At 38.9% G+C, this 25655-nt stretch overlaps 3 protein-coding genes across 4 annotated transcripts in view; 2 read left to right on the plus strand and 1 right to left on the minus strand.

Moving 5' to 3' along the window:
* The first annotated feature begins 3344 nt into the window (after window positions 1-3344).
* dlx6a (distal-less homeobox 6a) lies at window positions 3345-4764 on the plus strand. The gene is made up of 3 exons (XM_061983366.2): window positions 3345-3866; window positions 4028-4221; window positions 4283-4764. Exons 1-3 carry the CDS (start codon window positions 3551-3553, stop codon window positions 4520-4522), a joined length of 750 nt encoding a protein of 249 aa, XP_061839350.1. The 5' UTR covers window positions 3345-3550; the 3' UTR covers window positions 4523-4764.
* Window positions 4765-6654: 1890 nt separating this feature from the next.
* Window positions 6655-8156, minus strand: dlx5a (distal-less homeobox 5a). Its single transcript, XM_061983365.2, has 3 exons — window positions 7687-8156; window positions 7310-7494; window positions 6655-7161 (listed from the first exon to the last, which is right to left on the minus strand). The coding sequence occupies exons 1-3, from the start codon at window positions 8036-8038 to the stop codon at window positions 6838-6840; spliced, it is 861 nt and encodes a 286-aa protein (XP_061839349.1). The 5' UTR covers window positions 8039-8156; the 3' UTR covers window positions 6655-6837.
* A 3595-nt stretch (window positions 8157-11751) lies between these two features.
* The window catches only part of ago2 (argonaute RISC catalytic component 2), a 40698-nt gene continuing 26794 nt past the window's right edge, over window positions 11752-25655 (plus strand). The window contains exons 1-5 of one of the 2 annotated variants that reach the window (XM_072915587.1): window positions 11752-11959; window positions 20251-20298; window positions 23405-23585; window positions 23671-23791; window positions 23867-24048. In XM_072915587.1, the coding sequence (XP_072771688.1) occupies window positions 11941-11959; window positions 20251-20298; window positions 23405-23585; window positions 23671-23791; window positions 23867-24048 (551 nt within the window). In that variant the 5' untranslated portion in view covers window positions 11752-11940. Of the gene's footprint in view, window positions 11960-20228; window positions 20299-23404; window positions 23586-23670; window positions 23792-23866; window positions 24049-25655 lie in introns of those variants that run through there. The other variant, XM_061982506.2, reaches the window with a different exon arrangement.

Below are 25655 nucleotides of genomic sequence, written 5' to 3' on the forward strand. Positions count from 1 at the left end.
TATATATATATATATATATATATATATATATTATATTACATGATATTAAGGGTCAAATATTGAAGGCCTTGCATGTCACACTTCTTCTTGATATGATTCTAACTATTTCTTATATTTGACATATGGGTCAATTATTATGTGTCAAATATTGGGTCAACTATTATATAACTATTTTATAAGTGTGTGTATATATATATATATATATATATATATATATATATATATATATATATATATATATATATATATATATATATATATATATATCATATTAAGGGTCAAATATTGGCCTTGCATGTTACACTTCTTTTTGATGTTATTCTATAACTTATGGGTCAAATATTATGGGTCAAGTATTGGGTCAACTATTATGTAACTATTATATTATATATAGTATATTATATTATAGTATGGGTCAAATATAAATTGACCTAAAATTATTTTTTTAAACATGTTTTACCTGTATGCATTACATTTAGGAGCATGTATGCTCAAGATAGTTAGTGTGATTAATCTGCAACTGTACATGATGAATGCAATATTCTTTTGTGATTTATCACATTAATTAACCCGAAATAGAATCTTTTCAAAACAGGTTATAAAAGTGTCTCTTTTTTTAATCAGGTTAATCACACTTATGAATTAGGATTAATCATGATTAATCACAGTAAATTAATTGATTATGTAATTTAAATTAACCTAAAAAAGGACCCCTGTAGTGTTTTTTGCACTACAATTATTTGCTCCAAAGAGCAAGTACACTTCAAATAACTTTTGAGATTAATCTACAATTATATATGATTAATGCAATCTTTTCTGTGATTAATCACGAGTTAACTCACTGGTTTTGACTATTCAAAACGGAACCTTTATAAAAAAAAAGTATATTTTTTAATCAGGTTAATCACACTTATGAATTCGCATTAATCATGATTAATCACAATAATTGAATTGCTTATTTAAGTTAAATTAAACAATCAATATTTGAACACATGTGCAATTTTATTGTCAGAATGTTGTACATTAATTATTTTTAAATGTTTAACTCGAATGCATGCTCGGCGGCTACGATAAAGGAACTTGTGGACTCAAACTAAATTTTGTGATTAATTTTCAACTGTACAAGATTAATGCAATATTTTCTGTGATTAACCACATGTGTTAACCTGTTTTTTTTGACAGAACAATAGAACCTTTTCAAAACAGGTTACAGGTCATAAAAGCTCTTATTTTTTTAATCAGGTTTATCACACATTGAATTTGGATTAATTGAGACTGATCACAGCACTTGCTTATTTAAATTAACTTGAAAAATATGTATATTTATACACAAATGCATTTTTATAGTGAGAATGTTGTACACTAATCATTTTAAAAAAAAATTACTTGAATGCATGACATATATTTTTGGATTACGAACATTAGCTATAAAGTAGGAGAGCATTTACAGAATAAATGCCAGGATAAAAGCGATGATTTTTTTGTAATCAATCACCAGTTGAATGATTATTTTTGACAGCATTAAATAAAACCTTTTCAAAACCTGTTACTGAAAGCATCAAAATTACCTAAAAAAACTATTTTTTAAAAATCGATTCTTAATTTTTTCCCCCAAGAATCAGAAATCTCTCTCCCCGTATTTTATTCGGTTCTTGAAAATTGTGAATGTATTTAGAATCTGCATAAATCAGAATCACATTTTTTGATCATCCCTTGTTGAAATATTCGACTAATTGGTTGTTGTATTTTTACGTATTAGCACGTTGACACGTTTCTGTATGTAAATAATTCAGAAAGAGTCGGATACATGAAAATACTTATTAATAATGTGCATTCTGCATGCTGCCTGATGTTAATTTGGGGCAGATATGAGCTGAAAAGCATTAAAAAAAAATCATTTTATTCATTTTCATTATTGTGTCTTGAAAATGATCAATTGGAGTGAATAAGAATCGCGATTCAGATGTGAATCGATTTTTATAGTCAGTTAAAATATTTTAAAAATAGGTTGGGTTTTTTTTGGTTTTTTTACATCATGTTGGCGACTTCCTCCCGTTGAATGATCCCGAGGATGAAAAGATGAGCATGAACATATTGCAGCTTCATTAAAATAATGTGCTCCCTGCACGGCGTGTCACGTGAGACTTGGAGCAGATATCACATAACAACAAAAGAAAAAAACGGGTAAAATGTGTCATATATATGTGATATCTGTAAAATGTGTCATATATATATATATATATATATATATATATATATATATATATATATATATATATATATATATATATATATATATATATATATATATATATATTTCAATTAACTATTAAGGGTATGTATCTATCTTGATTCTAAATCAATTTATAATTTAATAATATATATATATATACATATATATATTTATAATTTAATAACAATAATTGTATATATATATATATATATATATATATATATATATATATATATATATATATATATATATATATTATTAAATTATAAATTGATTTAAATCAAGATAGATACATACCCTTAATATTTAATTGAAATATATATATATATATATATATATATATATATATATATATATATATATATATATATATATATATATATATATATATATATATATATATATATATATATATATATATATATATATATATATATATATATATATATATATATATATATATATATATTCCTTATTTTATATTTTATTTTGCTTGTTTTTTTAATTTTTAATTTCTTAATTTTTTTAAATCGTTTTTTGAAATTTATGAATAAGCAAGCATGGGGATTTGGATGTCATTTTTCAATTTGTTGAATACCATTTCTTTAAAATTCGATTCCTAAAAAAAAATTTTTTTATGGATTCTTGAAAATAATAACTCGAAATGAGTAATGATTGCAATGATGAAATATGTAACCAACAAGATGTTGTTGTTTTAAACATATAGCAAAGTAAATCATTCAGAGGACGAATAAACGAGCATACACACTACTGGTTGATTATTTGGATGTGCATTTTGCATGGTGCGTAATGCGTAATTTGGGTGTTTGGGTTTGGAGGTGGGGGTGGGGGGGATGAAAAGCGATAGGGCGATTCCGAGCGGCTCAGCTTGTCTGTGGGAATTAGGCGTCTTTCCCACCCTATATTCTTCCCCCCGTCGTCGTCGTCGGAGCTGGTAAGGTGGGTTAACTCCAGCTCAAGTCTCCCTTGCAAAGCGCGCACAGCCCTTGCACGATGACGTCGACGAGAATGACCAATAGGAAGGCGCTGCCCTCTGGAGACAAACCATTTTACTTGTAGCGTCTGCACCAAGTCTGCGAGCAAGGGCGCAATTTTAACAGTAAAAAAAATCTCCCAGCTCATCGCTGACTTTGGCCACAGAATCGCGCCTCGGGGACTTTACGGCGCGTCATTCCGGGGTAAGACGGAGAGCGGCATCAGGAGAAGAGAAGGAGGAGGAGGGAAGAAAGGCAGCAGATATTTTTGTTCTGGTCTTGAGAGAGAGGAGGGAGAGTGCTCTCAAGGCAGGAAAATTCGATGATGACCATGACTACGATGGCTGACGGTCTGGAGGCTCAGGACTCGTCCAAGTCTGCGTTCATGGAGTTTGGCCAGCAGTCCCACTCGCAGCAGAGCTCGCCGTCGATGGCGGGCGCGCATTACCCTCTGCACTGCCTCCACTCGGGCTCTCACCACCAGCAGCAAGACAACAACAGCGGCGGCGGCGCCTACCCGGCCGGCAACACCTACAACCGCTCGCTAGCCTACCCGTACGTCAGCCACCCGCACCACAGCCCATACCTGCCTTCGTACCACGCCAACACGGGGGGACAGACGCGGCTGGACGGCGCAGGTAAGACAGCCGTCGTGCGTAAAAGCCACCCAAAAAACGCAAAAGGCCCCCCTCCCCCCTCGCAAACACCTCCTTGTCGTTAGCATCGCATGGGCATGTCGCTAGCAGGGGGGTGAAAAAAGCCGGTGTATGAATAATAACCGCCGCTCTTTTTGTTGCAGAGCAGCAGAAAACGACAGTGATCGAAAACGGGGAGATTCGTTTTAACGGCAAAGGCAAAAAGATCCGCAAACCCAGGACCATCTACTCCAGCTTGCAGCTCCAAGCGCTCAACCATCGCTTCCAGCAAACCCAGTACCTCGCCTTACCGGAACGAGCCGAGCTGGCCGCCTCTTTGGGGCTGACGCAAACCCAGGTATGCACGCACGCACGCACGCACACAGTGCAGCGCGCTAATCCTTTTGCGTTCCGCGCAGGTCAAGATCTGGTTCCAGAACAAGAGGTCAAAGTTCAAGAAGCTGCTCAAGCAAGGCGGCAATCCGCACGAGAGCGACCCCATGCCGGGCTCCATGAACCTGTCCCCGCGGTCCCCCTCCATCCCTCCAATATGGGACGTCTCGGCCTCGTCCAAAGGAGTAAACATGGCGGCCAACGGCTACATGCCGGGCTACTCCCACTGGTACTCATCCCCGCACCAGGACTCCATGCAGAGATAGACTCACCTGGGACCATTTGGGAACGGGGTTTTTTTTTTTTTTTCGTTTTTTTTGTAGTCATGTTCGTTTTTGGCGTCCACTGCAGTGGACATTTGCTTGCTGTGACACCATGTCCACTACAGAGGACATGTGTTTGTAAATATGACGTGTACATATCTTTTTATGTTCTGTCTGTGTGTGGCTTTTGAAACAAACCAATAAAATCAAAACAAGCAGGCTCATATTGGGCCAACATCGCATGCAGAAAAATACTTTTTTTGTGTGTGCATTTCGGTGCTGCGGGATTTGAAAGGCAGGAAATGAACTTACCCTGAAGCTGCAGCCTCCGCGCAGCTCCGGCCCTTCTTGCCACCTTCGCCCCAATTACTGCGCGTATTGACGACATGTTTGCTCCCCGTCCCCGCGGCCTAATGTGGGCGCCTCAATGCCAAGCTCCGCGGGATCGATGCGGAACAAAGCGGCAGCTGCAGCGGCGTTCAATATGAAGGAGATATTTGGGACAATTTGTGGCTTTTTATCCAAGTGAGCCTCCCCCCACCCTCCACTCTTTTCTCAGAAATGCGGGCATAATTAGGGTAATTTTTTGATGTAGCCCCGCTGATTACAGCGTTTTTACCGTCAAAGATAATTACCTGTAATTTTCCACCACTTTAATACTAAAAAGGCATCTTTATTTTGCTTTGGATGGAGCGCGGGTGGAACAAAAGGGGGGAATTATTCCCGTATTCATATACAAATTGCCGAGAAGGGGAGCGCCTGGTGCAGGGGATATTATGTGAAAAATGCAGCTGTCAAAGTCGTGATGCCCCGCTGGTGTACATTCAGGCTATACCTGCATGCAAAGTACACGCACGCACGCACACACGCACACAAACTGCGGGGGCCCTGTCTGGCCCATGCAAGCATGCAAACGCGGGTAAACATCAACAAGACTGCACAAATATCACAAATAAAAGATTTCATTTGGGCAATGCGGATGACAGGCACTTTAAAAACACCAATCTTTATGACTAAAAAGGTGTTTCTGCTCTGTATTAAATGTAAATAATACTAGTAGTACTTGAAAAAATAAATACATGCTGCACCACTGCAAACTTAATGTCACACAAAGAACCTGTCACGGAACAAAATAAACTTTCCACCAAATAAACGCAGAATATGAGGTCAACACAAGCTTACCTTATTTATCAAACCTTCTATGCCGCATGCCGGGCGGTGGTAAGCAAATCCAGGTGCACGGGAAAAGTGTTTGTGCACCGGCGAGAGGCGCTTATATATTGCCCAGCAAAATTAGCTGTTATTACTGTCACTGTTTAGTGATGGGAGAGCGAGGAGAGAAGGTGGGGGAAAAAAACAAAAAGGCTCTCTGCAATCAAGAACCGTGCGCATCTTTGCAAATTATAGGTAATTGTCAATGTCCAGATTATGATAATGGAGGCCGCAATAATCCTGCACGGGGAATAATTATTGTGGAGTAGCTGTCCAGTAAAATGGACTCTTTTTCTACCAAAAATTTAGCACCCAAAAAACAGGCAGGGGTGGTGGGAGTGGAAAATAGCAATAAACGGTCACTCTCCATATAAGAGTGGAAATGTGCGTGATTTCATTGCGTGGGTTACGAGACGCGCGCGCGTGTCAGGTGGATTCGGAAGGTTCGCCCCCTGTGCGCATGTGCAAGGAAAATGCACCGCTTTTTCCACGGGTTTTCTTCTAAGTGGCAAGGTTTGTTTAGCGGTCGTCACGGTGGCCGCTAATAACACGGCGAGAGACGGACCAGGCTCGGAAGGTGGGCTCGCGTGGCTGCCGCGGGAGCGCGGAGCTCCGGAGCCACATACCCCCCACAGGAATGCGGATTGGGCGTGCTCGCCCCCTCTCTGCCATTCAAAGCCTTTCATTGTGGGGGGTGCGAGGGAAAAAAACATGTTTTCCTTCTTTTCTTTATTTCAAAACAAATTTTGGATTTATAGGCAATTTGCTTTATTTAATATAGAAACATATTTTTCTGTAACCATGTTATGTGTAGGGGGAAAATGGTGATTTGAGCGTTAAAAGCACTTTTAATATTATTATGTATGTCTGTGCAGGATTTTTCTGAGTAAATAAGGGAAGAGAAGGATAGCTCCATTGTCCATTTAAACGTTTAATAGTCTTCCAAAATGCAATAAATTACATGCACACATTTACACATTTTACACCTTGTCTTCTAGGACTGCCAAATACATTGCATATTCCCCTGAAATGTCAACACGAGTCCATAGAAGTTTGTTTTTTTTCAACAAAAAGTGAAATGAACATTTTTTTTTTATTTTTTTTTTTCAATATAACGTCCCCGCTCCGAGAGCCAAAGAGTGTTGTATAGAGTTCGGGCTCTGCAAGTGGGAGGCCTGCATCGAGGTGCCGGTTGAGGCGGTGTACCAAGACCCCGAGCTTTCCAAAAAATTCGAAGCAGACGTGTTGATGATGTTTTGGGGCTGGAGGCTGTGGGGCCTGGAGGGCCCGTGTGGGTCCCACACCGCCGGGGACTGTGGGGAGTTGCACGCCATGGGGTCGCTGGAACTGGGACTGTGCTCCGGTGGAAGCTCGCCGTTTTTCATGATCTTCTTCATTTTAGATCTCCTGTTCTGGAACCAGATTTTCACCTGGAACGCGGCAAGAAAATGAAGAACGTTAGGATGGATTACGAATATTAGAATAATATTATACCCACGCAGCGCTTAAATTGTTTGTTTTGTTCTTTCAAATCAGCAAAAAAAAAAGTCAAAATTCAATTGTAATGAAAAAGCCCACCTGTGTTTGCGTGAGACCGAGGGAAGCGGCCAGTTCGGCTCTCTCCGGCAGGGCCAGGTACTGGGTGTTCTGGAACCGTCTCTGCAGGGCGGCCAGTTGGAAACTGGAGTAAATCGTCCGAGGTTTTCTCACTTTTTTCGGCTTTCCGTTGACCATCCTAACCTCAGGTTCCACAATGTCCTTTTCTGTAAAAAAAAAATAAAAAAATAAAAAAAAATACAAAAACCAACAAGGATTAAAAAAAATGCATACGAGTTTACAATAACAGCACTTTTGTTCTTACTACAAACATAACAAATATAAAAAAACAAATAACATTTGATTGAATTTAAATGCATTTCCGGAAAAATCCAAACAATTCGAATGCATGATCTAACCTTGCGGACTCAGTTGAGGTCTGCTGTAAGAACCAGCATACTGGTGGTAAACGGGGGTGGTGTACGAGCTGTAGTCTGTGTAAGCCTTGGTCGGGAAACTTCCAGCGGATCCGTTTACGGTCGGGTACTGGTACTGGTACGCATTGAGCGGCTTTCCGTATGAGGTGGAAGTCGGCGAGCAGTAGCCGTGAGAGACTCCAGCGGCGGGACTGTAGTAGCCAGAATCCGTGGCGGTGGACTCGGGTAAAGTAGGAGATTCCTGAGACGGATGATGCATGGTGGAAAGCTGGAAAGAATTCTGGAAATCTGCTGGTTTCACACTCGGGATTCTCCGGTCGAATACTCCAGTCATAGTTCTCAAGGGAAGTCTTTTTTAAATGTGAATGAGTAAAAAAAAAACTGATGCAGATTGGCTCCAGAATGGAAACTACACAGGCATTGTGGAAATAGTCTCAGGTCGTCGGGCTCTGGTGAAGACTGCAGCCAGGCGCGCAGCAAAGACTTGGTTAAATCCTAAACGCGCGCTTACGCACTACAGGGAGGATCTGGTTCCATTGGCCAGGGCGCACACAGACTCAGCTACACCCAATTCACACTGCTGGCTTCCTTATAGGCGGGGAACCACCCGGTAATGTGCAGTGTGGAATCAATTAAAGTGGTGGCTACTAGACGTACGGCATTGTTTATACACAAAAACTCATCTTTAACAAATAAACCATAGTTTTAGTGCATGTTTTCAATGTAACACACATTGATATACAACTGTATTATAATTTGGTAAGCCACAACGCAAGTTCAAATGACCATGCAACCGTTTTAAACACACTAAACACATCCAAACATTTTAATCGATGTTTGTGCGTCAATGTTGATGCATTTCCTGGTGCCAGCACAAGAAAACACTGCTAGCATTGAGTGGTCAACAGCGACGCTAAGTGGTACAACCGTGTAGCTGCATATGACGCCCAGTACTGGGTAAAAAAACGCATGGCAAAATCGCCCCAAGTACCCGGATGTGGTGAAATCTAAGCACAAATTTGAAATACAATTGAAATATAACGAATATTAAAAGTTGAATTCAAGCTTCAGTACCACTTCAGGCATGATATATGCGCTAACAGGCAAAAATATTAGGTATGCATGCCGAGTTTAGTTTAGTCATAACAAATAGTCTATACCAGATGCCGGCTGCTGTTGATATAAAAAAAAAAACATTATCGCTATTGTATATTAACATTTAACGTTTTTTTTGGCTCAAATTAAAATAAAATAAAAACTGACCAAAAACCTACTTATTAGACGCTGGCTTCCACAACCAGGAAGTTAATTTACATTCGGTTGACGTATTAATAAGTTGAATATTATACATTTTGCATGCATATTTAAACAGTTAAGATATCCCGGGATACACATTGTTGGTATTCAGAATTTTTAAATACACTTGATTTACAAAAAACAACACATTTGAGTCATCCACAATTATACAAGAACAAAAACTCCCCCATAAAACGTTAAAATAAAAATGTTAACAATCACATGTTGTGATTATTACGACAAATGTTAGATTCCGGACAACCAAAAATTAACCAATTAATGTAACTATAGAGCCTCAAATTCCACTTGAAAAATATAATTGAGGCTTTACGTGAGATTAGTCATTAATAGTAGCTTGGTTTATTCTTAAAAAATGCATTAAAGTTATTTTATATTGTGTTATTTGTGCAAAAAGCTCGTCAGGTTAAGACTAGATCTGACTAGATCTAGATAATTCATAGTTAAAGAACTATGAATTACCATGAATTGATTAACGTGGACCCCGACTTAAACAAATTGAACAACTTATTCGGGTGTTACCATTTAGTGGTTAATTGTGCGGAATATGTACTGTACTGTGCAATCTACTAATAAAAGTTTCAATCGATCAATCAAAATATCCAACCAATCTAAATCGTAGACAATATCTGACTAAGCTAAATCTATGAGCATGAACTGATGAAGCCTACTTGGATAAGAGGCGAAATGTCTTCTAAAACAAAACAAACCGTCCAGTTGCGTTCGATTGAATTCTCTGAGAACACCTGTGACACCTATTCAACATTTAAAACTGCACTGAAACAGCGGTTGAAAACTAATCAGACGAACAATTAGATTATTCACATGTTTGTTTGTTGTTTGTTAGTTTTTTTGTCCATGGTCTGTGCTTATGGTATGTTTGTAATGTGTAATGTCTTGTGATTTATGTATTTTTTTGTATCGTGACTAGAGATGTCCGATAATATCGGACTGCTGATATTATCGGCCGATAAATGCTTTAAAATGTAATGTCGGAAATTATCGGTTTCAAAATTATCAGTATCGGTTTCAAAAAGTAAAATGTATGACTTTTTAAAACGCCGCTGTGTACACGGGCATAGGGAGAAGTACAGAACAACAATAAACCTTAAAGGCACTGCCTTTGCATGCCGGCCCAGTCACATAATATCTACGGCTTTTCACACACAGAAGTGAATGCAAGGCATACTTGGTCAACAGCAATACAGGTCACACTGAAGGTGGCCGTATGAACAACTTTAACACTGTTACAAATATGCGCCACACTGTGAACCCACACCAAACAAGAATGACAAACACATTTCGGGAAAACATCCGCACCGTAACACAACATAAACACAACAGAACAAATACCCAGAACACCTTGCAGCACTAACTCTTCCGGGACGCTACAATATACACCCCCCACCACACCTCAACCCCGCCCACCTCAACCTCCTCATGCTCTCTCAGGGAGAGCATGTCCCAAATTCCAAGCTGCTGTTTTGAGGCATGTTAAAAAAAAGAATGCACTTTGTGACTTCAATAATAAATATGGCAATGCCATGTTGGCATTTTTTTCCATAACTTGAGTTGATTTATTTTGGAAAACCTTGTTACAATAAAAGTACACCTCCAGGCAACTTAAACCCTATACTAACACCCTCCCCGGATTGTTAATAATCAAATGTAAACAATCAAATGTAAATACTTTTCTTATGCCTTCTGATCTCTCTCATGTTGATATCTACTGATATCTGTTTGATGTCATACTTGACATTGTTAAATTTACCAACGCCAGATTTCTTTGCGACCACTTCTGCCCTGATAACATGTCCACTACTTGCTGTACATATCCTACCAAGTCAGACCTACATTGTTTCAAAATCCATTTCTCTGTTCTCAATTGTTGATGACTGATGATAACAACCAAACCTAACCCCCCACCTCCACACCCCAAATTGTAAATAATGTAAATAATTCAATGTATACACCCTGATGATTAACTTGTGTGATGACTGTATTATGATGATACTATATATGATAGTATATATCTGTATCATTAATCAATTTAAGTGGATCCCGACTTAAACAAGTTGAAAAACGTATTCGGGTGTTACCATTTAGTGGTCAATTGTACGGAATATGTACTTCACTGTGCAATCTACTAATAAAGTCTCAAAATCACATTGTTTAATGCATCCAGCGGGGCTTCACAACAAAATTAGGCATAATAATGTGTTAATTCCATGACTGAATATATCGGTATCGGTTGATATCGGAATCGGTAATTAAGAGTTGGACAATATCGTTTTACCATGAATTGATTTATGTGGACCCCAACTTAAACAAGATGAAAAACGTATTCAAGTGCTACCATTTAGTGGTCAATTGTACGGAATATGCGTTGTACTGTGCAATCTACTAATACAAGTTTCAATCAATCATTCAATCAATCGGAATACCAGATATTGGCAAAAAAGCCATTATCGGACATCTCTAATCGTGACCTGTTGAATGTTTACTGTATTAACCTGCCTTAGGACGACGAATAAACATTAGCTATTGTGCTAACTCCGGCATATTTACATTGTTGCTCTATGTTGATGAATATGCATTGTCCTAATTCAAATAAATAAAATAAGCACAGGCTAAGACGACGTGAACGACACCGGAAGTGCGCTGGGGGGAACTCTCTCGCTTCACCGAGCTGGTTCATCTACGCTCGTTTTTGACTCGGCTACCGTTTGTGAGTTGGGGGGATGGGGCCGTGTTGAGGATGAGCGACTCCAAGCATTTACCACATTTACGTATTTCTCCGCTCGAAATCCCTTCTTATGTACAGATAACTATTTTTGGACCACGCATGAGTTTCGACTTTAATTTGAAAACATAAAGTGGGGTTCTTTTAGGGCCACGACACTGGTTTTTAAAGTCGACAAAATGTACTCCACTCCTGGAGGTAAGTGGCACAAGCTAACACGAGCTAAGTGATGCAGCTAGCAAAGATGTCCACAGTTCTCTTTTTTTTTTTACTAAACCTTGTGTTGAAGTGTCAGTTTGAAGCTGGTTTTTATCGGGCTGCTTCTCACAACCCTTCCAGTTAGTTGTTTTGCTCAGCATAAAATGGAGCATTAACTGGGGAGCAAGCTTAGCTAACTTAGCCTGCTGTTAGCCAAGTTAGCACACCTCGTTCATCCAAACTTGAGTGTATGTTGATAGCTTCCAAATGCTAATGGCTTGAGTTATTCCGATTATTAATACATATGTCATAATAGTCTTCAACATATTATTTATATCGACATTATACCTCCCTTGAGTTGGATATATAGTCAGCGCCTGGTCATGCTATTTAATCTTATCACCCATTAGTGCTCTGCATTGAAAGCGATGTTATATCAACAGTTTTGTTTTGAAATGTAATCCAGTTTGGATGTCATTTGTTTCACATACACAGAGTACATCTTACTTTAAGGTTATCTGCAGAAAGGGTGGCTCCTCGTTTACAAGATTAGCAACTTGTTTCAACCCTTCTGGCTGCATGTTGATAACACATTTCGAAGGTTGTGCACTAAATGTATGTGCAGAAGCTTTTGGCGAACAAATACACATTGAAGTAAAACCCGGTATATGCTGTATTTTTAGTTGCTTATTGTTTATGTTATCCCCATACCAATATTCTGGTAACGGTACTGCAAATTAATCCGATTGTTTTCAAAATGACCACAAAAAATTTAATTATTGACTTCATTTCAATACATTAGACTAGGGCTGGGCGATATGGCCTTTTTTTAATATCTCGATATTTTTAGGCCGTGTCACGATACACGATGTATATCTCAATATTTTGCCTTAGCCTTGAATGAACACTTGATGCATATCAACACACCAGTATGATGATTCTATGTGTCTACATTAAAACATTATTGTTCATACTGCATTAATATACATTTTTTTAACTTTCAAGCAGAGGGAAATCACAACTAAGTCAATTTACCAAAACTGTATTTATTAAACATTTATTAAGCAGTGGCACAAACATTCATGTCATTTCAAAACAGAAATTGAAAGATTGTCAGAGAGATTTTAAAACAAGCTATTAGTGCACGTTTGTGAATGATGTCAACAAGATGACATATCAAAACAACACTAAATTAAAGTGTACTTTTTGTACAGAACGCCACTACAATAGTTTAAAACAAATAAAGTGCACTTTTGTGCATGATGTCGCACAAGATATTTCAATAACTGTCAAATAAAAATGAGCTGCATAATAGGTTGCTGCGGACGTTATATCCTTCTGTTGTTGACTCTTTTTTTTTTTCATACGGTGTTGATCTGGAAATAGTTGCTTTGGCATTTTGTTGGTGTGGCACCGGCCGGAGATGTTGACATGCAGAGTTTCAAGCACTCTTCATTCTCTAGCGGGTGACTTTTCAAATGATGCTACATTAGCAGTGCTGCTGCTTTTTGTTGCAACGCTTTTGCCGCATACATGTTGAACATATTCCCGCTTGAAGCCAAACCACCGCCGAACGATGGACCCCGTGCTGTTTCTCTTGGGAATTAATTCTTTGTCCATTTGTTACAAGATTCGCACCTTCTCTCTCTTGTATTACCACTCGCACCTCACCGTTAGCATCACAGCTAATGTTACCATGTCGCTACCTCTCTGCTCCGCGGGAGCGTGTGACGTTGCACACGTGACGTGTGTAAAAAGGTGCGCTTGGTTTACGTCTCTGTGAGAAGGAGAGACAAGAAAGAGTGGGAAGCGCATGCAGTGTAATGCCCGCAGCTAAAAGCAACTGCGTGAGAATGTATACTCGAATATCACGATATAGTAATTTTCTATATCGCACAGAGACAAACCCGCGATATATCGAGTATATCGATATATCGCCCAGCCCTACATTAGACATATGTTTGTTCTTGCAATCATAGAACAATTTGGGCATTAAATAAGAGTGAACATGCCAGTCAAATGTGTCTTTCAGTCATAAGTAGTAGGGTTGGACAATTAATCACATTTTGATTTCGATTATGACTTTTTGCGATCATAAAAATATATAAATAGAAAAAAACGATTGGTAAAAGGGTTGAGTGAGTATACGAGTAAGAAAAGAGCATGTTTACTAAAAGTTTCAGATGTACCGTGGTTGCTACTTTTTATTTGACAGAGTGCTAGAATAATCACTAAACTCACAAAAAAGTAAGGCATTTCCACGCTGAAGCAAGAATTGGCCAATAAAACAGAAACCGCTGTAAAACGCAGAGTATTGTGGAAATTGACATCAATGTGCCGTATTTTTCTGACCATAGGGCGCACCGCATTATAAGACGCTCTGAGTTGCTTTTAGCTGCGGGCATTACACTGCATGCGTTTCCCACTCTTTCTTGTCTCTCCTTCTCACAGAGACGTAAACCAAGCGCACCTTTTCACATACGTCACGTGTGCAACATCACACGCTCCCGCGGAGCAGAGAGGTAGCGACATGTTAACGTTAGCTGTGATGCTAACGGTGAGGTGCGGGTGGTAATACGAGAGAGAGAAGGTGCGAATCTGGTAACAAATGGACGAATAATTAATTCCCAAGAGAAACAGCACGGGGTCCATCGTCCGGCGGTGGTTTGGCTTCAAGCGGGAATATGTTCAACATTTATGCGGCAAAAGCGTTGCAACAAAAAGTAGCAGCACTGCTAATGTAGCATCATTTGAAAAGTCACCCGCTAGAGAATGAAGAGTGCTTGAAACTCTGCATGTCAACATCTCCGGCCTAGTCAGGTCTATTTTCATACAAAAGGCACATTAAAAGGGTCACTGCTCACTGCTCCCTTTACCTCCCAGGGGGTGATCAAGGGTGATGGGTCAAATGCAGAGAATAATTTCACCACACCTAGTGTGTGTGTGACAATAATTGGTACTTTAACTTTAATATTATGATTTTTTTCTACATTTTAAAAAACTCCTTTGTGGTCTACATAACGTGTAATGGTGGGTCTTTGATCAAAATGTTACATAGATTATGTTTTACAGACCATCTTCAAGTCATCTTCTGACCGTGGCTTCAGGATGCGCCATTTTGGTGGCGGTCTTATTCACGTGGCTTTGACAGCGTCTTCTCCCCGTCATCTTTGTTGTCGCAGTGTAGCGTGCAAGGACGGGAGTGGAAGAAGTGTCAAAATATGGAGCTAACTGTTTTAATGACATTCAGACATGACTTAAATCAATAACGGAGCAGCATCTCCTCATTCGTGGCTCACTAGTGCAACAACAACGCCGGAAATGTGAAATACGCTCTAATAACTAAAGTTCTATAGTAGTTTTTGGCACTTCCATAGCAAGTCTACTGACAGATATAAGTTAGAAGTGTACGCTACTTTGTATTAGAAATGGCAACAGCGGAGAATGAATGCCCCTTAACAAAAAGATTGAGAAAAAGAAGAAGCTTATCGAATACGGTGTCGACACGGACTAGATTGGCGGACTCGTGCAAATTTTCAGGACTTACGCAGATCCCAAATACCCATCAGCAGGTACCAATAGGTAAGAAAAGCTGGTTTTGCATAATATTGCAAAACAAAACGTCAAATAATATGTCTGCTACTAGGTGCCATTTTGCTGCCCTTATACACACACCATAATGATACCGTATGTTGAAGCACAGTACGTCTGACTATGGTAGCCGTAATGCTCCGACAATCCATCAAGCGGTGCAGCTTCTTAGCTTACCAAAGTCGTACTGAAACATTTTGACAGATTTTTGAGCACCATGTGTAATGTTCGATATTCTCAATGAAACATCAAAGTTTTGGTGTTGTTTACTGGTGTCATTTAGCAGTCCACATGTATCTCTTATATGTGACTGCCATTTACTAGTCATACTTATCATTACGCCATGTACCAAATAAAATTGCTTGGAGTTCGGTAAGCACAACCAGAATTATTCCGTTCATTAGGCGCACCGGGTTATAAGGCGCACAGTCGATTTTTGAGAAAATGAAAGTATTTTGGTAAGTGAAATGATGTTATTGTGAGTAGAAGGAACATTTGTTTGGGAAAATACTGTGTCGTGTACCGCTCATTTATCCCCCAAACACATCCTGAACTAAACAATGTGGAGACGGCCACTTGAAACGGCGACTAAACTAGGAAGCTAAAGCTAGAAAGAACAATCATACATCCTCAACACATTTCATCTGTTGTGTTGTTGTGAACGACATCATGGATGTAACATCAATGTACAAACAGCAGTCACAACTTGAGAGGCCCTTTCTTTTTTTTAAACAGCCTCAAGTCGCCTCTACTCGTCAAGCTGAGAACAACAACACAGCACACTTAATCCCTTCACAATAATAGCGTGGTGTGCCACGCCTGGTATGACTGCGCTAACAAAATCAAGGTTTCAAAAAAGTACTTTACACAAGCATAATGTACTTAAAGCACTTATTGATACATTTACACAATTTGTATGCTTTGACCTTAAAATACTGGTCAAAATTGTCCAAAGATGTATTACACCAATAAATGTGAGGATTTTGGCATTTAATCAACAAACATTTTATTTAATTGTATTTGACACAAAAACACTCATTATGGTGGTAAAATGGGTGTAAAAAGTAAACATGGAATTAAAAAAAGGGGGAAAACTGAATTGAGTTTGTCATATTGCTATTGTTAATTTAATGTATTGCTGGTTATTATTTTACTTGTTTATTTGTTACTAATTTATAGCCGTAGTTTTAAAAAATAAAAGTTGTATTTAAAGTTTAGTTTTGGCGGTGCAATAAATAATCATGTTTTTAAATGAAAGAAAAATTGTGTTAATTGTGATTTCAATATCAATCAAAATAATCAAGATTATTATTTTTGCCATAACTGTCAATCCCTAATACAGTAAGTAAATCAACGGGTTACAACGGTTCCTAATGTATGCAGTAACATGTTGTGTTAGAAAAAGGATTATTATCTACTTCAACTTGTTCATTCACTGTTTATCTGCTTATTTTCTGTTTTAACATGTCCTATCTACACTTCTTCAAATGTAATAATCACTTATTCTTCTCTTGTTTGATACTTTACATAAGTTTTGGATGACACTACAACTTTGGGAATCATTCAATACCAAGTAGTTTCAGGATCATACATTGGTCATTAAATTCTCCTCTGTCCAGGGACTTATTTTTTGTGATGATAAAAAATATTGGTGTAAACATTGTAGTATTGACTATATACGGCTCTTGTACCGGTACTTGGTATTGTTGAAGTGTATATTTGTATAGATCCACCCATTGGTTAGCTATTACTATGTTTAGCTGTTCCTCGTCCTGCAGGCATGATACTTGTACGAACCGTAGTTAATTTGTTGCCACAGGGGTAAGGACTAGTGATTTAGAAGTACCTAAAACACTGCGGAGGGACATTAGCCACCGGTTAGTGATGTCTTAAAGGACCGCTTTCATAGCGGCGCTCCAGTGTTTATAGCTTCACCTGTATTGTTAGTTTTTAAGTCAAAATGCGTCCATTCTCCCTTTCTATCTCCGCTTGTAAATGCTTTGTGTGTGTGTTGACTAACATGCGCCTCGGCTCAGATTACCAGCAATGTCACCACAGCGCGCCATCATGTCCATGAAAGAAATGTACCGTTGTTTACCGAAGGCAGGATAGTACCTTTTTTTTTAATTAATTCGTACCGGTATACCGTACAACCTTAGAGCTAGAGCAGTGGTCCCCAACCACCGGTCCGGGTACCGGTGGTTGGTGACGCATTTGCTACCGGGCCGCAGAGAAACATTAAGTAATTTACAAACGACTGCATTTTCTCCGACTTGACTTTGGTCTGTCCCTCTAAACACCCCAATAAGCTTGTTTATAGATGTACAATAAAACTGCTCCTAGGAATTTGCCATTTCTTATATTTTGTTATAACTGTGTGACATGATACAATGCACATTAATGGACATATAAAATATAAATGTGACGGATTGTAGCCAAAGGCTCATTTCCATCTGCATCTCATTGCAAAGAAACAAGCCCAGGGCTCCCACTAATTCAGCGTTCTAGGGAGTTGTATTTTTCATGCACTTATTTTTGCTTTATTTCTCTGGCACAAGTGGATAGCCGGTCCCTGAAAATAATGCCGACGTCAAACCGGTCCGTGTTGCAAAAAAGGTTGGGGACCACTGAGCTAGAGGTAGGCGAAATAATCGATTTTTAGATGCATCGCAATTCGGACATGGACGATTATAAAATCGATTAGTAAACGTCAATAATCAATTTTTTTACTGTAAATAAAGTAATGCAAACAGTTCCTGAATTTGGCTGACTGCAGCAAGCCACCTCACAGGAATCCGGCAAGCTCCTTTATCATAGGGCACTTATGTTCCAGTTTTGTACACATTTTCATTAATTTAATAAATGTGGGCACTAATTTAACACTTTCTCCTACAAATCCCGTTTCCATATGAGTTGGGAAATTGTGATAGATGTAAATATAAATGGAATACAATGATTTGCAAATCATTTTCAACCCATATTCAGTTGAATATGCTACAAAGACAACATATTTGATGTTCAAACTGATAACCTTTTTTTTTTGCAAATAATCATTAACTTTAGAATTTGATGCCAGCAACACGTGAAAAAGAAGTTGGGAAAGGTGGCAATAAATACTGATAAAGTTGAGGAATGCTCATCAAACACTTATTTGGAACATCCCACAGGTGTGCAGGCTCATTGGGAACAGGTGGGTGCCATGATTGGGTATAAAAACAGCTTCCCAAAAAACGCTCAGTCTTTCACAAGAAAGGATGGGGCGAGGTACACCCCATTGTCCACAACTGCATGAGCAAATAGTCAAACAGTTTAAGAACAACGTTTCACAAAGTGCAATTGCAAGAAATTTAGGAATTTCAACATCTAATAATAATGTATTTAATATCATCAAAAGGTTCAGAGAATCTGCAGAAATCACTCCACGTAAGCGGCATGGCCGGAAACCAACATTGAATGACCGTGACCTTCGATCCCTCAGACGGCGCTGTATCAAAAACCGACATCAATCTCTAAAGGATATCACCACATGGGCTCAGGAACACTTCAGAAAACCACTGTCACTAAATACAGTTTGTCGCTACATCTGTAAGTGCAAGTTAAAGCTCTACTATGCAAAGCGAAAGCCATTTATCAAGAACATCCAGAAACGCCGCCGGCTTCTCTGGGCCCGAGATCATCTAAGATGGACTCATGCAAAGTGGAAAAGTGTTCTGTGGTCTGACGAGTCCACATTTCAAATTGTTTTTGGAAATATTCGACATCGTGTCATCCGGACCAAAGGGGAAGCGAACCATCCAGACTGTTATCGACGCAAAGTTCAAAAGCCAGCATCTGTGATGGTATGGGGGTGCATTAGTGCCCAAGGCATGGGTAACTTACACATCTGTGAAGGCACCATTAATGCTGAAAGGTACATACAGGTTTTGGAACAACATATGCTGCCATCTAAGCGCCATCTTTTTCATGGACGCCCCTGCATATTTCAGCAAGACAATGCCAAGCCACATTCAGCACGTGTTACAACAGCGTGGCTTCGTAAAAAAAGAGTGCGGGTACTTTCTTGGCCCGCGTGCAGTCCAGACCTGTCTCCCATCGAAAATGTGTGGCGCATTATGAAGCGTATAATACGACAGCGGAGACCCCAGACTGTTGAACGACTGAAGCTCTACATAAAACAAGAATGGGAAAGAATTCCACTTTCAAAGCTGCAACAATTAGTTTCCTCAGTTTCCAATCGTTTATTGAGTGTTGTTAAAAGAAAAGGTGATGTAACACAGTGGTGAACATGCCCTTTCCCAACTACTTTGGCACGTGTTGCAGCCATGAAATTCTAAGTTAATTATTATTTGCAAAAAAAAAAAGTTTGAGTTTGAACATCAAATATCTTGTCTTTGTAGTGCATTCAATTGAATATGGGTTGAAAAGGATTTGCAAATCATTGTATTCCGTTTATATTTACATCTAACACAATATCCCAACTCATATGGAAACGGGGTTTGTATTACAAATGCACTGTTTTTGAAAGTTGCAAGTGATGAACGCTTATTTAGTGAAACAAAAAGAAATGTTAAACTGCATCAATATACATAAGTTAAAGATGGATTAATCGTAGCTCCTGAATGGTAATCGAATTGTGAGGTGCCCAAAGATTGCCAATTCTACTTAGAGCACTATTAACATGTATTTTTCCTCCCGTTTAGCTACTGAAATGTTTGAGGGACCCCGTTCCTCTGGGTCAGCAAGCTCTGGTAAGTTTAACTTATATGTGTGGGTCTATCCCATTTTATCATTTCATAATGACTTATCAACATGTTTAAAAAATACATTTTTAAATGATGCATTTGCTGTTCTACAGAACATTGTGTTGTGCTCTAATAGGTAGCTCAGGGTAAAGATGGCTACAGGTTTTGCTGGTCCGGTCTAGTGTGCCAGCTTAATGGAACTTAATGAAGAATTTCTTGCAAACCGGTCGGACCGCTCTTTGTGCGGTCCAATTCAAAAAGTAATCGTTTTGACAGCTTCCGGAATGAAATGCATGTTTGCTGAAACCACGGGCGTAAATTGTTGGCAGTCGCCGCTGCAACCATTGTTGTCAGCATTTCATGTTAGCTTTGACGTCGATCACGTCAATGCTGCGTTATTGATGTAGAAGATAAAGTGCATCAGAAGAGCTCATTTCCACTTTGACCGGACAGTTGTTTATGGCAGTCTTATGTAGCCCTCTCAAGTGCTATGCTGAATGTCCCACGCTACATCCAGCTGTTGTCGTTCGACATCGCTCGCATTAAAGGCTTGACAAAGGGGAGATGTGGTATTGATGAGGCAGGAGGTGAAGATGAAGTCCATCAGCAAGTTGTCATTCCATAAGTGAGTTGAGTTTAGTAGTGCCATGATTAGCCGCCTAATGTTGTTATCAGTGTTACCCGGAAACGGAACTCGGCTTAGTGAAGATTTTTGAAATATTGCCACAACATCCTTAATAGAAAATAAGACAAATACTGCACTGTGATACACAAACAGACTTAATTTAAGGACTGCTTAACGGAGTAGGACACCGCAATGCCCGCTAGGGATAATAAATGATAATAGATTTTATTTGTCACGCACTTTTTATTTAAATACATCTTAACATGCTACAGTACAAACACATATTAAAACTATTAAAGCTTAGCCATTAAAACAGATACTATACTGAGACTAAAACACTATCAGTGAAGCATAAGTGGGTTTTCTAACAGTGTGTCCATTTATTTTTGATATTTAAAAACAAATGTAGTTAACAGATTTTTGTGTGCAAGTTCTCTTTGAGCACATTCAACAATACTGCAACAAAGGTAACCATGATATGTAGGGATGATACTCGAAACCGGTTTTCCCGGTTGTTCGATAAGAAAAGAACCGAATCCTCGGACTCAAATCCCTTTTTGAGAACCGGTACCCGTTATCGAGACCACGATAGTAAAGAAAAAGAGTTGGTTCTTTATTCGAATCCCTGGGAACGAATCCCGTCCCGACCAGAAATGCCCTTTGAGACATCACAAGAAATTACGTCACGTAGCTCAGTCAGATAGAGAAAGCAGGAAGAAAAATGGACCGGAAAAAGCGCTCCAAGGTGTAATAAAGTTCAAAACAAAAGGTATAATCCAATGAATAACTTTACTGAGAGATTTGAGCAGGGTACAAACACATGACGAACACTTCTACGACAAACCGGAAACATAGCAACCAGACTAGCAACGCACCTCCTTTACAGCAGCTGTCGCAACGTTCTTAATGCAACCGCAGCACATACATATATATACAACATATATGACATGATCTCCCTTTTTTAACTTTTGTTTTTCTTTCCTTGTAAACAAAACAAAATCCCACTGTATATGTGTTGTCTGTCTAATTATAAATAATGCAGACGAGGCGTGTTGGCTGAGTTCTTGACGTTTACTTTCACAGCGTGCTCATAACCTCATTCTTAGCCGCCGGGTGACGACATGCAACAACACTTTTCAGGGCTACCGCGCATGCTTGTCACTCCTGTTGCATGCTGGGTAGTGTAGTTGTTATATTCCCTAGCCTAGCTCATAGCATCACATCATTCCCCCTATAAAGAAATAACGTTAACTCAATAAAGTGTATTTCTTTTTTTAGCTTTAACTTTTCATTTTTTAGCATTGTAACCACATTTGCAAACAACTTTTCTCTTCATAGAATTTTATTTCAATAAAGAAATAAAGTGCAAAAATGTCAAAGCATCATAACAAACAGTTATGTCAAATAGCAGTAGAAGTGCAGCTGTATTATTTTAAGTTTTGTGCCCAAGGGACTGATTTTATTTAACACTATATTATTATTTATACACCTATAGTGATCACAGAGACAGGTTGTTTTTGTGTTACTGTATATATTTGTTTTTCTGAAAAATCCCACTTAATATACTTTGGGTAACAACAGTCAATATTTATTTATTTTATTTTATTTTTTTAGGGGGTAACAGTCAATATTTATTTATTTATTAGATTTTATTTTTTTCTTATATAATAAAAGTGAGCTTTTGTTAAACCAAATATTGTGTGTTTTTTTCCATATACAACAACCTATCTGGACTGGATAAGAGAATCGATAAGGAATCGGTTCGATAAGAGGATTCGATAATCGGATCGAACTCGATAATTTCTTATCAAACATCATCCCTAATGATATGACATTTTGATATTGTTACATCCCTCCAAGAGAGTTGGCTTCCACAATTGAATAGCGTAGACATCAAGGTAGATCAATGTGAGTTTAGATAGGGGTATGTCGGTTATATTTGGGAAAGACGTTAATGTCTCTTGTATTCATGTTAACGTTTAAGCCAGCTAGCCATCAGCGCGCTAGCTTGCTTCTCCAGTATATGGACAGCATCGACAGTCTGTGAGTTTTCTGAAAGTGCGGTTATCAATCACGGTTTCACGATCATTTGAATTTAAAACACTATTACCAACCCTACGGAAATGTTACCACGGCTTATCATTAAAAGCTGTATTCATTACATCCCTCGTCACACCTTTTTATAATTCACACTTTTTATTTCCCTGCCCTTGTTGGAACTTCATTTGTTTTGTTCCCAGCTGACTTGGAACAAGAGTGCACATATCGACAACCGACCATTCACGTCTATGAACAATTTAGAGTATCCAACCAGCCTGTGTTTTAGGGACGTGGAAAGAAAAACCTTGCTGAAGCCCGCCTTGTCCTGACTGATGCGTTCATTGCAACATGGTTTTCGCAGTTTCCCATGCTACTTATTTTGAAAACTAAAAAAGCGCCATTAGGCGTCTTCTTGTTATTCTAACTGCGTGCGCCTCTCTGCTTTAGACCCGCCATCTTCTCCAGTGCCAGAATATGTCTTCAAGCCCCCATCAAGGCCAGACTTTGGCACCATGGGCAGGACAATCAAGCTGCAGGCCAATTTTTTCGAGATGGAAATCCCCAAACTGGAAGTGTACCATTATGATATTGACATCAAGCCAGAGAAATGTCCCAGGAGGGTCAACCGGTGCGTAGGAGTTTGTGCTGGCTTCTTTTCAATGATGCTGTCAAAATGAAACCATGATCATTTGTTTGTTTTTCCCCCCTCTCAGTGAAATCGTAGAGCACATGGTCCAGCACTTTAAAACACAAATCTTTGGGGATCGAAAGCCAGTATATGACGGCAGAAAGAATCTGTACACTGCCATGCCTTTGCCTATAGGCAGAGACAAAGTAGGTGATGTTTTATTAACGTGCAAAAACACAAGAACTGAGCCAAAAACATCCGTTTCTTTATTCCTTGCCCAGGTTGAGCTTGAGGTGACCATTCCTGGCGAGGGCAAGGACCGCAGTTTCAAAGTGTCTATCAAGTGGGTGTCTTGTGTTAGCCTGCAAGCTCTTCACGAGGCGCTGTCGGGGCGGCTACCCAGCGTCCCTTTTGAGACCATACAAGCCCTGGATGTGGTCATGAGACATTTGCCCTCTATGAGGTTGGTCTGAACTCATGGAATTAAAAAAATGGTCACACATGCTTGGAAACCGTGTTTCATAGTTTCGATTAGGAGTGTCCCAATGTCTGATGTTGAGTATCTAAAGCAGGGTGTCCAAACTATGTGCCGCGGGCGAAATGCAGCTCCATTTTGGGAAGACGTCACAGGTTTATTAATAAGGAATCTGGCCCGCAGGGATTCTCCACCTGAAGTTTCTGAATCTGACAAAATTATTTTTTGCCACCATCTTGAAGAAATCATGTGTAATTCAGGTTAATTACCATGAATTGCTCTTTGAAATCTACCCAGCACAGCATGATCCAATCCAAACAACCTTCCATTAACGGCGCAAATAAACTTAACACAACAAGTCAACACACATGATCACACACAACACAACTTGCTCACTGAACTTTGTGGATATTATAAAAATAATTGTTCAAGCACAACATATAATATGAAAGTACACCCATTTAAAGGCCCTGCAATGCATGTTGGGAGAAATGCAAAGCACTCCCTCCACACTTATCCACGTTTGACGCATTTTCGCTGCTTGATATTTCTGATTGATTACGTCACAGAAGTAAACAAGGTAGAAGTCGAGCTTTTACATACTCTTAATATCCAATTATATTATGTATTCATTATATTAATATATATGTATATATAAATGCGTATGTGTGTGTGCACATCTATATATACATATACTGTATATGTGTGTGTGTAATTGTGTGTATATATATGTATACATATTTACAAAAACAAATACATATTTACAAAAACAAACACAATCGCCTGATGAGTGGACAACCACGAAACAGACATGTTGGGATGAATATTTAGTCCATTTGACTCTTTTTCACACAAACGTACTACTATACATACATATTCATATAAATACATATATATATAACAATATGTACACATGTATATGTACAGGCTGTGGTTTGGACACCCCTGATCTAAAGATATTGGCTTGCATCTAAAATCTCTGCTATAAGCGCTCCAATACAAGCGGTCCTGTCGCGCCTTTACTTGTGCAAAGCTGCTCAGCCTGTTATTATTTAAGGCCTCATTCACACTAAAGAACATTTGCAATTTTTTGGCCCATATGCGAACTGTAATGGATTTTTTCATGTCAATGTGGACAGTGCAATTCTGAATCTTTCATATCCGCCCCAGGCCTCTTTGGTATGTCAATATGAATCGGATATGTACGCGATGCGACTGCAGTGTGAACACTCCCATGCTGCGATCACATTCATCTGACCAGAACGTCATCAACGTCTTAGCCAAAATAGAGGGTTACATAATAAATAGTTGACGAATGAGCAGAAAACTGGTGAAAATCATGTTTTAGGAACTTGCGTCAATGTTCCACCACTTCTGCCTCCGACTGCTGGCAGACACACTCTTTGGAGCAGACGGGACAGTAAAATGTCCCCACTAACTTCCAAAGCCAAAACACTTCCTTATTCTTTTTCTACACACAACAATTCAGTTCAGAAAATGTTGCCTTTGATAGCACCAAATCCTTGAAATGGTCACAAATACGCCAGTAATGAGACTAGAATGAAAGCCATGTTTACTTCCATAAACACTGCAGC

The sequence above is a fragment of the Nerophis lumbriciformis genome, linkage group LG21 (assembly GCF_033978685.3).
Source record: "Nerophis lumbriciformis linkage group LG21, RoL_Nlum_v2.1, whole genome shotgun sequence".
NCBI classification, from domain to species: Eukaryota; Metazoa; Chordata; class Actinopteri; order Syngnathiformes; family Syngnathidae; genus Nerophis; species Nerophis lumbriciformis.

What these genes read in the sequence shown, in the direction of transcription:
- dlx6a (XM_061983366.2), top strand. Translation starts at nt 3,551, where the DNA reads ATGATGACCATGACTACGATGGCTGACGGTCTGGAGGCTCAGGACTCG. An exon ending in GACGCGGCTGGACGGCGCAG is followed by an intron (nt 3,867 to 4,027) that starts GTAAGACAGCCG and finishes TTTTTGTTGCAG; the next exon opens with AGCAGCAGAAAACGACAGTG. An exon ending in TGGGGCTGACGCAAACCCAG is followed by an intron (nt 4,222 to 4,282) that starts GTATGCACGCAC and finishes CGTTCCGCGCAG; the next exon opens with GTCAAGATCTGGTTCCAGAA.
- dlx5a (XM_061983365.2), bottom strand. Translation starts at nt 8,038, where the DNA reads ATGACTGGAGTATTCGACCGGAGAATCCCGAGTGTGAAACCAGCAGAT. An exon ending in ACCTCAACTGAGTCCGCAAG is followed by an intron (nt 7,495 to 7,686) that starts GTTAGATCATGC and finishes TTTTTTTTACAG; the next exon opens with AAAAGGACATTGTGGAACCT. An exon ending in TCGGTCTCACGCAAACACAG is followed by an intron (nt 7,162 to 7,309) that starts GTGGGCTTTTTC and finishes GCCGCGTTCCAG; the next exon opens with GTGAAAATCTGGTTCCAGAA.